At 36.4% G+C, this 12113-nt stretch overlaps 1 protein-coding gene across 1 annotated transcript; it reads right to left on the reverse strand.

Moving 5' to 3' along the window:
• Nucleotides 1-647: 647 nt before the first annotated feature.
• kcnk7 (potassium channel, subfamily K, member 7) lies at nt 648-10310 on the reverse strand. The gene is made up of 3 exons (XM_030162604.1): nt 9501-10310; nt 3672-4067; nt 648-1133 (listed from the first exon to the last, which is right to left on the reverse strand). The coding sequence occupies exons 1-3, from the start codon at nt 9835-9837 to the stop codon at nt 853-855; spliced, it is 1014 nt and encodes a 337-aa protein (XP_030018464.1). The 5' UTR covers nt 9838-10310; the 3' UTR covers nt 648-852.
• Between the last annotated feature and the right edge of the window lie 1803 nt (nt 10311-12113).

Raw genomic sequence — 12113 nt, forward strand, 5'->3', positions numbered from 1 at the left:
TACAGCCCTTTAATTGTAATAATAGAATGGGAACCTGTTATTTAAGTATTACTATGACTAAATATGCACAACTAGACAGATTTTGGGATGCTCCCTGGCTGCAGAAAATTTGGTAACAATGTGGCAAACGGATGTTTACGTCCAACCGCATGTTTTCAATGGTGCGTTGTTCACCAAAATTCATGTAGCGTCCATACACCAATATACTTCCATCAATAATATGGCGTATATGCCTTATAGATATATTGTTATAACTTGTTCACAAATGTTTATTTCCTCCTGTACCAGGAAGACTTAGTTACAGATCTAACACAGATGTGACCATGTGGTAAGCCAGATTTCCATTCCAATCTTGTAGAGTCCGTACACCAAGTAGTGTCCATACACCAGATTCAAAATATGTGGGTCTAATTTTATTGTTTCTGTCAATATATGGAATTTTTCAGCAGGCATGCTTTGGACACGACATCTATGCAATAAACAAACCATGATTATCCTGAGTGCTGAAACATTTGTATTTCTTTGTAGGCATTAAATATGGAGGCTATTAGGCTGGAGTGTCCGTACACCCAATAATTTCTGATTTGACAGGGGTTCAAGCCTGCGAAATTTTTAGTAGACACCATAATACAAAAATATTTGGGACATTAAAAGAGAAATATCAGACAAATAAAATGGCCTGTCTGATTTTTTGATAAAGCATTATTATTTTTTATCTATATTTGCACCCTTTCTGGTACCCTGGATTGTGATCAGGCTGCAAATAAGCACATGTCACCTCTCCGTGCACCTGCATCCTCCTCTTGGAACACAGACCTCAGTATTAGAGCAGGGACAGGTTACATTCATCTGTTACTGAAGCTGTGAAGTACAGTGGTGTGGTTTCTCTCCCTGATCCTCTGACCTGGACTCCATCATCTCTAGAGGAGCAGAGGAGATGGTGCAGATGGACGAGGAGTACTGGAGATCCTCCTCAAAACTTTCTCCACTCAGAGTCAGTTCACTGAGGCGGAAGCCCTCCAGCTCTGCGTAATGTGAACCGGAGAAGAGCCGCATCACAGCTCGGACCTGAGGGAGGCGCACCACCGTCTGTTTGAAGGTGAGGATCAGGACTAAACCCACCAGCAGGTAACCTGAGGAGAGGAGCATGGACGGACACAATGATGGAGATGTACATATGGATGACTAACCACATGTACAGCATGTTAAAGCAATTAAAAGACTGACTATTAGTGTTAAATATTAATAGAAGGAACATTCAGAGCCTTTACTTAAGTAAAAGTATCAATATGACAAGTCATTCTATACAAATCATTTACATTTGTTTACATCCGTCTGATGTAGCCACACCTGAAACACAAAAGAAACACAAATATTTCATAATATTTGAGATTATGTTAAATTTCCAGGGTGTCTGAAAACTTTTTTCCACTACAGTATTTGTATTAGACATCTGAAATGACAGCTGACGACACAAAGCTTTTTGTAACATGTAAAAACAAATGTCTTCAACTACAGGTTTCATCTTTAAAAATGAGTATTTTTATATTATTCACTGTGTAAAATATTAATCTGATGAACAACTAAAGCTGTTGTACGAACACAATAGAGTATATTAAAGTACTAATGTAAAAACCTTCATGTACATCAGTGTTTCTCAAACTGTGGGGTGGGCCCCCCAGGGGGGACGCAAAGGCTTGGCAGGGGGGTCATGGGATCACTCTTGGGTGTGTTTTTTTTCTTCAGGTTAGAACATGTAGCAGGTGGAACTAATGTTTTAGTGTTGGAGCACCCAGGACTCATTTTAGAGACGTACAACAAACCAGTCTACTGCCATGGTGATCTGTGACTAGACCAGACCAAGAGTTTAGGTTTGGACAATAGACAAGGACTGGACTGGAAAAGAAAAATGTGCAATGTTTGTGTTTTTGCACAGTTTGCTCTTGAATGTTCAAAGATGTGCAGTGGAAACGGGCTCATTACAGCCAGTGATATTGTTCAAATGTTCATTGTTGTTACCAAAATTAGTTTGTTCTAAAAAAGTAACTTGATTGTCAAAGTTGTAAGAAAATTGCTCATTTCCTATTTTTATTTGGAAAAACACTGTCTCAGGGAGCAGTCTGGCTGAGTTTATTTGTATTCAAGCAAAAATCTAAGTTATTTTTTAATTTTGCACAACAAATTATTCAAGGAAAAGTAAAAAGTATTGTTATGATACTGATGTCTCTTTCAATAAAAGTTAGAATTGCACCACTGTTACAATGTTGTTGGGGTTGAGGGGGGCTTAGAGATTTTTTGTCCTCCAAAGGGGGGCCAAACAGAAAAAGACTGAGAACCACTGATGTATATGAAGGTAATTAAACATTTCCTGTTGTTTTTGAAAACTGATCTACTGGGATTTTTTTTTTTTTTTCTTTTTTAGTTTAGTTTATTTCGAATATGTAACAAGACAAAGTAATCTTACTTAGTCCTTAGAAATAAAACAGGTAGTAAGAAGTCATGGAAAAAAACAAAAACAAAACATGCATATATACAGGGTGGGGAAGCAAAATTTACAATGAACATTTAGTTGTTTTTTCTCAGCAGGCACTACGTCAATTGTTTTGAAACCAAACATATATTAATGTCATAATCATACCTAACACTATTATCCATACCTTTTCACAAACTTTTGCCCATATGAGTAATCAGAAAAGCAAACGTCAAAGAGTGTGTGATTTGCTGAACGCACTCGTCACACCAAAGGAGATTTCAAAAATAGTTGGAGTGTCCATAAAGACTGTTTATAATGTAAAGAAGAGAATGACTATGAGCAAAACTATTACGAGAAAGTCTGGAAGATACTATTAAAGAAGAATGGGAGTAGTTGTCGCCCGAATATTTGAGGAACACTTGCGCAAGTTTCAGGAAGCGTGTGAAGGCAGTTATTGAGAAAGAAGGAGGACACATAGAATAAAAATATTTTCTATTATGTACATTTTCTTGTGGCAAATAAATTCTCATGACTTTCAATAAACTAATTGGTCGTACACTGTCTTTCAATCCCTGCCTCAAAATATTGTAAATTTTGCTTCCCCACCCTGTACTGGGATAATTTTTTTTTCTTTTTTAGTTTAGTTTATTTCGAATATGTAACAAGACAAAGTAATCTTACTTAGTCCTTAGAAATAAAACAGGTAGTAAGAAGTCATGGAAAAAAACAAAAACAAAAAACAAAACATGCACATATATATATATAAATATATATATGACTTCATTTGCACATTTGAAAAGGAGTGGGAGGAAGTAGAACTTATTTAATCCCACCCATATTGTTAAATGACATTACACTCCTACACTCCTATTACTCATAAATCTGTGCCATCAGATATTCAGTAGTTGTATTTGTCAAAAAAAATTTAAATAGTTGCATTTTTTAATATTTTTTTAATAGTTGAATTCAGGTTATGGAACTATGTGTAAAAAAAAAAAATTGAAATTCAACTATTCAAAAAAAAAAATTATTGCGAAATACAACTGTTCAATATCTGATGAAACAGATTTACTTCCATACTTCTACTAGAGTAGAATGTCTCATGCAGGACTTGAACTCGTCAGGTCCAGTTCATCTACAGTTGGGTCCTGTATCCACATACACTCATCTCTAGTGCATGAGTAATATTCTCTCTTACATGTGATGAGGAGTTCAAGTGTCTCCTTGGCGGTGGGGTCCCAGTTTCTCCCCAGAGCGTACCCTCCCTGACCCACTGTGCTCAGGATGACAAAGCAGAAGAAGACAGCATCTAGGAAGGTCCAGTCCGGCTCCACAGCAGAGACCAGGAGGGCGGGGAGGAGGAGGAGGAGGCCAAAGAGGAGCAGTGACAGAAGGCCGGCGTGGACCGGGGCGGCCCTGGTGTGGGACAGACCCCAGAAGGTGTGGAGGCGACGGATGGGGCCGTCGGTGATGACAGGGAGGAGGACGTCTGAGAGGAGGTGGAGGAGGAACAGGGTGAGGGGGATCCCAAGGGTGCAGTAGAGGATGCAGAAGAACTTAGCCTGGTCCGACTGAGGAGAGTAAGAGTCTGAACCTGAGAACAAACACAGAAAACACAGATTAGATTAGATTAGATTAGAATTAGGGGTGGGCAAGTTAACGCGTTATTACCGCGTTAACGCATTCATTAAATAACGCCGACATTTTTTTTATCTCACGTTAACGCCGTTTTATTATTGTTCTGCCTTTCAAGCAAGTCTTAGTTGATTTATACATACGGACTCTTATTTTGAAACTCATGCTTTATTTTGCCGGTCCACACACCGGTGCTGTGTGTATGTGCAGCTGAGAGGAGAAAACCAGCGAACTTTACAAGTAATGCTGATGTTTAAGCTAATTTGTTTATGCAAGCAGTCGGAGATGGGTTGCTAATTCTTTATGCAGGCTCATGCTAATTTTATGTAAATTCATTGGTTGTGTTTAGGTCTAATATGCCAGCCTTTGAACTAACCTTTACTCATTTACGATGTGAATGTTGTATTAGCAGTCATTTTATCTCGATGCTAACTTGAATGGGAAAATCCATAGACACGCTAACGATTAGCATTTACAGGTTAATTAAAGATTTACAACGTCTTTTTATTCAGCAACAAAGGCTCACATCAGAGATATTTGATACTATTCATTCTTACAACAACTGAACATAAAATACTCACAGGCAAACGTTTTTGGGGCAAACATACAAACAGAGTGAAAAAAACATGTCTGTTAGATCTATGTCCGAACTAACTACGGTAACACGGAGAGGACAAAACATACGTTAGTGCAACTTATTCTGACCACTTCAGGGCCCCTTTTGCTTGCTTTGAACAACTGAACATCACATATTAATGGGCTTATTAGTATTAGTACTAATTAGTGGGCTTAAGACTCCTGTCAATCACTCACAACTGTAAATACACTGGTGGGGACGTTTTTTACATGGACATTTTCATTTTAAATGTCTTCAGATGGTGGGGTTGAGAAGGACACAGTTGTTTGGAAGCACTGACGTGCAATTATTTTTTATCACTGGAGTACTTCCAGTCTGGAATATCACTGAAAGGCAATACATGCTGTTGATGCGCCCCCCCCCCAGCAACTATGCGATTAATCGCGATTAATCACAGAAAGCCATGCGATTAATCGCGATTAAAAATTTTAATCGCTGCCCACCACTAATTAGAATACATTAGATTAGATTAGATTAGATTTATTTAATTATTTCGAACATGCAAACAACAAAATAGAATAAAACAAAACAAAATAAAACATTCAAATGGACAGAATCTATCTTCAAGCACATACAAGTCAGAATTTTGCATGGTCAAAAAGGAGTAGGAAGAAGTATAAACTTATTTAATCCTGCCCCTCAGTGCTTTTACACTTTTATCACTAACTTAATACAAGAATCAAACAATACTGTTTTCCTAATTTTAGCACCAAACCACAACAAATCCATAATGCAGTAACTGAATTACATACAACAATATGATCATGGCAGTACAGTCATACAAACAGACTCAACAATTCAACCATTTTCTTCAATAATTACAGTATATTTATCAGTACAACATCATCTATAAACAAAGAAGCCTCATTGTCATTATTAAATACTGTACCTCTCAAGAATCATTTTTTATATCTTTTTTTTTACTTGAATTAGGTTAGATATTTGTTTTATCTCCACACACAATTTGTTCCACAATTTTACTCCACAGATGGTGATACAGAAACTTTTTAACATAGTGCGTACTTTTTGAATCTTTAAATTTAATTTTCCCTGTAAATCATAGCCTCCCTCTCTCACAAAACATTTCTTGAATATTGCCTGGCAGTAAGTTATTCTTTGCTTTATACATTATTTGAATAGTTTTGAATTCCACAAGGTCAATGAGTTTTAAAGTTTTAGATTGGAAAAATAGTGGAATTGTGTGTTCACGAAAACCAACATTGTGAACAATTCTTATTGTTCTTTTTCGCAGGATAAAAAGTCTTTGTAATGAGCGTGTATATGTATTTCCCCATACCTCCAAACAGCAACTTAAATAGGGTAAGATCAATGAATTATACAAAATCTGAAGTGATTTTCGATCTAAGATCCCCTTTGCTCTGGCCAGGACTGAGATGCTTCTGGATAGTTTGTTTTTTACATGTTTTAAGTGAGGGTTCCAGCAAATTTTAACATCAATTATCACCCCAAGAAACTTGTTTTGATTCACCCTTTCTATAAAGGTGAACACAGATAACACATGTCTTTAACCCTATAACCCACAGGTGTCAAACATGCGGCCCAGGGGCCAAAACCGGCCCGCCAAAAGTTCCAATCCGGCCCTCGGGATGAATTTACAAAGTGCAAGTTAGGGCATCAAACTCAAAAATAATATCATAATAACAAATAAATAATGACAACACCATTTTTTCCTCTTTAATTTACTGCAAAAAACATTAAATTATGGAAATATTCACATTTACAAACTATCCTTTAACAATAAAATGTGAATCATATTAGTTTATATAGGAAAAAGGATGTGTGATATTGTTATACTATTATTATTATTATTAGTATATTGATATTCATACAAAATATTGGGGGTAGGAGTACATAAGTTTTTACTTCTTCCTACTCCTTTTCGAGCATGTATAATTCTATTTCATTTGTTTTATTTATATCATTAGGGACCGAGCCGAAAGGTAAGGCCCTCTCACACAGTGAGAGGCCTTGCCTGCAAGCAAGGCCCTATTGTTATTTGTTCGTTTTTATATTATTATTATTCACACACCACTTTGACCTGGATTTTGACCCCCTGAACATGCACGAAAACTCACCAAATTTGGCACACATGTCAGGCCTGGCGAAAAATTTGATAAAATGTAAAAAATTAACCCCATAGGTGCCAAAATGGCCTCTCTAGCACCACCTATGTGAAAAAAATGGCAACTGCCCTAGTGGCCAGTAGGAGTGTTGTACAGACATGAAACCAGTGCCAAAATTTTTGTTGGATAAAGCGCTACAAATCATGCACTGACACTTATGACCTAACTCCAACAGGAAGTTCGCAATATGCCTTTCAAAATAAAATTTCTAAAACTAACTCCGATGACACCATTTGTCGTATTGACTTCTAAATAGCCCCAAAAGATAGAGTGAACCCTCATCAAAAAACTGATCTCACACTTTTTCCAGACCTGTCTTAGTTTTTCTTTTACAGGGCCGCAAAGTTGCGATGTTTGAAACTCATTTTTCACTTTGGAGTTTTTCCCCACATGTGACATATCTACGCGTTCACGGTACTCACCACAATACTCACATGCAAAAATTTTTAAGATAGCATGTACGGTTATTGATTTATAACAATTTTTTTTCTTTTCATTGTTTTTCCACTTTAGACTGCCATTTGACCCCCTTAACATGCTCCAAAACTCACCAAATCTGCCATGTATGTCATGGCTGGTGAACACTTTCATACCATATCAAAATTAACCCCTTGGGTGCCAAAATGGACTCTGTAGCGCCACCGATGTACTAAAAAACACACAAAATCTTCCCTAGCGGCCAGTAGGAATGTCACAGAAACATGAAACAAATGCCAAAATGTTGGTCTGATTGAGCCCGACAAATCATACACTGACACTTATGAGCTAACTCCAACAGGAAGTTGGCAATCTGCCTTTGAAAGTTACTCTACGTTTCTGCAATTACTGCTTATTCATTTTAGACTTTTGACACAAAAGTTTTATCTCATTAAATTCCCATAAGTCTGCAGAATCCAAAAGTGAAAGAATTTTTCTGATACGACCTCCGGTTATGGAATAATGGCGATTTTTGGAAGAGTATGTGTAGTTTCACTTTTCACAATGACAATATCCCCATATAAAGGACACTGCTGCCATCTGGTGGGTGTCTGATAATAGATCAGTGGTTAGAGCAGTGTTCTGTTATGCAGGAGTCCTGGGTTCAAACCCCAAGAAGGGAAATAGCTTTTTTTTTTTTTTTTTTTTTTTTTCTTCCCTCCATCACATTTTAAAACATGTTTTGCTGTATTTTGTTGTGGATATTGGACATTTTGCACACATTACAAAGTAAACACAGTACATTTTTTTCAAAATAAAACCCTTATTAAAAATAATACATACTGTCTTTTACATAACTTCTTTTCATTTTTATGACCAAACGCTCAACTGTTTGTACAATGTTTCTTCATTCAAAAGTACTCTTTCTCACAGACACACATGCTCACACAATAGGGTTTTTCCAAAATAAAAGCCTTAACTGTGAGAAATCATCACTTTTATACTCACTTATTCATACAACTTCAATTCATTTTTCTAACTGATTCTTTCCCTCACATACAAAACAAATGCACATACACACAGTAGGGTTTCCAAAATAAAAGTCTAATTTAAAGGTGATGGTGGTTTCAGCAGAGGGTCGCTGGTGTTCTGTACAGATGTAAGGAGGACAGACACTAAAGGGTGGGAACTGGTATGGGGACGGAGAGGTGTGAGTGGAGCTGAGGTGTCGACGGTCACGGGAGGCGGATTGCGGGGGAGGCGGAACGCCCGGTGCGAGGTCCCGCCCAATGCTGCTTGCAGCTTTAATTATTATTTTATTTATTTATTTATTTATTTATTTATTTATTTATTATTTTTGTGGTTTGTTTGCTTATCAATCATTTATGTACCAGTACTTATATTTTGCTGGTTGATTTTTGCTTTTATTTCACTGTTTATATGTTCGAAATCAAGATATCAAGATTTCATTCATTCATTCATTCAAAAACCTGACAAAAATGAACAACCTGAAATGTCCAAAGAAAATTAAGCACAACTTTAAATATATTCTGCCTGTTATTAAATGTTTTGTGCCTTTGTAGATCTCATATGTAACGCACATGTATAAATGATAAGTCGAGGCATAATATTGATAAAATTGCACTTTTATTTCTTAAATTTCATTTTTTTCAGGTTATTCACATCCTTTTTGTTTGGATAGTTTGTAAATGTAAATATTAGCATAATTGAATGTTATTTTTTGCACTAAAACAATTTGAAGTTATTCATAGTCATTCTCTTCTTTCCATTATAAACAGTCTTTATGGACACTCCAACTATTTTTGAAATCTCCTTTGGTGTGACGAGTGCATTCAGCAAATCACACACTCTTTGACGTTTGCTTTCCTGATTACTCATATGGGCAAAAGTTTCTGAAAAGGTATGGATAATAGTGTTAGGTATGATTATGACATCAATATATGTTTGGTTTCAAAACAATTGACGTAGTGCCTGCTGAGAAAAAACAACTAAATGTTCATTGTAAATTTTGCTTCCCCACCCTGTATAAGAATCTTCAAGTGTTGCGTTTTCATTGGCACTGAGTATATGATAAAAAAAAATCTGCTTTCAATAAAAAGAGAATAAAAAAAAAAAAGATATAGGTCTGACAGAGTACTATGTTGTGTTTCTGTTGATTTATTTCCCAGCTCACCCATGGTGGTCAGAGTGACGATCACAAAGTAGAGCGATGAGGTGAAGTCATAGTGTCTCTCCTCGGCCTCAGCTTTCAGAACGGCCACGTCGTTGCGGTGGGCGCTCAGAGCTTTCCCCAGCAGCTCGTCCAGCCTGTTCTCCCGTACGCAGGGGTTCTCCTGCAGGAAGGAGCGCCGCAGATCCTCCACCTCCACCCGCAGCCGCTCCTCCGCCGGCATCTCCACGGCCGTGAACACCAGCCCCCCCAGGAGAACAAAGTGGACGTAGCAGATGACCAGGCAGGGGAAGGCGAAGGCCTGGCAGCGGAGCCCGGCTGAAGGCGAACGCTGGGCCATTGTTAGTGCACAGACTTCACTGCAACCAGACACTGACGCTGCTCTGCCTTTAAATATTTACAACCAGTCACTGATACAGACCTGGTAAAAGGTCCAAGAAGACACAAACATCACCTGGAAAAATTCAGAAATGAATAAAATCTGTAGGACGACAGAGAAATCCTCCAGAAATTTTATTCTTTTATGAAAATAACGTCCTTTTAAAGTCGTCCAGCTCTCAGTCTGAGCTTTAAACACAATGAACACACAACCTTCAGCCTCCACTCAGTCCAGTTTGTCTCATCTGGGATCCTGAACGGTCCAGGATATTGAAATATACAATATTCAGTCCATTTTCTCCACATCTGACTGTTCATTTCACAGTTCTTAAAAAGAAACCTGATTAGCAGACTGACCCAAATGCGTGGTAACAGAAAATGAATGAGAATTGGGTCATTGGGTTAATGAGATTTGGGTCAAAAGATGAAAACTACATCTACAAGTAGGGGTGTAAGAAAATATCGGTTCTGCAATATATTGTGATATTTTCATTTCATGATACTGTATCCATATTAAAAAGTACTGTCATTCAGTTCAAAGTGTTGCATAGAATCCATTTATCAAAATCTCGACTCTCTGCAATCTATCCAAATATTGTGGACCAATATGACAAGTGTCAAGGATCTCCCTGCAACTTAACCCATATGTTCTTTTCCTGTCCTAAGTTACTGAAATTTTGGGGTGATTACTTTATGATCATGACTAATATTCTTAGGAAAAATATCAATATTCACCCTTTTATAGCGATATTTGGGCTCCCTGTTGACTCCTGTCTTAACCAAATAGAGTCTGATATAATAGCTTTTACATCCCTCCTTGCAAGACGACGTATCTTATTTTTGTGGAAGTCTCCTAAACCCCCGTCTATTTCATTTTGGTTTAGAGATGTTATGTTTTTTCTTAAATTAGAAAAGATTAGACTCTCACTACAAGGCTCCTCAACTAAATTCTTTAATAAAGGGCAATCTTTTTTAGATTACTTTCAGTCTTTACAAACATTGCCTTCAGATTGATCTCTCACACCTCCACCCTACTCTGTTTTATTATTGTTTAGGTATTGTTGTTTTTTTTTTGTAATTTGTTCTGTCTACCAATTATTGTCACATTTGATACATCTAGGTAATGTCTAATATTTAAAAGTAAACACAGGTATCTACAAGCTATGATTTTTTTTTTTTCTCTTTTATTTCCATTAGCTCAATTAATATTCTTGTACACCACAGATTTGATACTGCTTGTACTTATTTGATTTTCTACTGCTCAGAGACTGTTGTGATGTTCTTGTTTCTGCTGTTGCCCCCTCTCGGAGGGCCTTGGGATTGGATTGGGAATGGGGAAAAATGATATAAAAAAGGCAATGTATAATGAATGCATTGTATTTATGCTCCTTTGTATGCTGTTACATTGCTCATAAAAAGATTAAAAAAAAAAAAAAAGTACTGTCAAGTCATTTATCATTTTTCTTGGTTACATAACTTATTAGTTTCATTCTGAATTTCGTTTCATAGTTTTGTCGATTCTTATTTATTTCTACGTGCACTGCTTCCGATGTATTTAGTTTTTGTTTTTTTTTGTTTTTCGACTCATTTCCTTCTTTTAATTAATTTTGTTTATTCATGATTGTATATCATATTAGACACTGTAGATACTTTTTTTATTTCAAGTCTTTGGGGAGGCCCACGATAAACCTCTTTGGTTTTTGGCTTCCCCGGCATGTCTTTTACTGTTATTATTATTGTGTTTTTATTGTCTTGTATACATGCGAATGAACAATAAACAATAATAAACAATAAACAATACTGTATCGATATTTTTAGGTACTTATTTAAATGGGTATTTTGCTCTGTTTGTACTAAAAAGGTAGTAGTCATGCATGTAGATTTTTTTTTTTTTTTTTTTTTAAGGATAACACTGTTTTGTTAAATATTGGTTATTTCAATCATCCTAAAAGCACTTTTTACTGTCTGACAGAGGCAGATGTTGGTTAATTTGTTGGCATCACACAAAAATAATGTTCTGATGTTGGATGATTCAGTGACTGAACTCTATACATTCATTTCACAACTAATAGAATATGAACATTTGAGCAGGATCTGAAACTGTAATGTCTGTAAACATAATTTTATGTATTTATTATTATTATTTATAAAAAACAATGTTTTTTCAGAGGAAAGTTTTGTGATATAGTATTAAATCCTGTTCTGATCAAATAAAAATGTGTTTAGTATTTGTGCATA

This window comes from Sphaeramia orbicularis, chromosome 18 (genome assembly GCF_902148855.1).
Source record: "Sphaeramia orbicularis chromosome 18, fSphaOr1.1, whole genome shotgun sequence".
Taxonomy (NCBI): Eukaryota; Metazoa; Chordata; class Actinopteri; order Kurtiformes; family Apogonidae; genus Sphaeramia; species Sphaeramia orbicularis.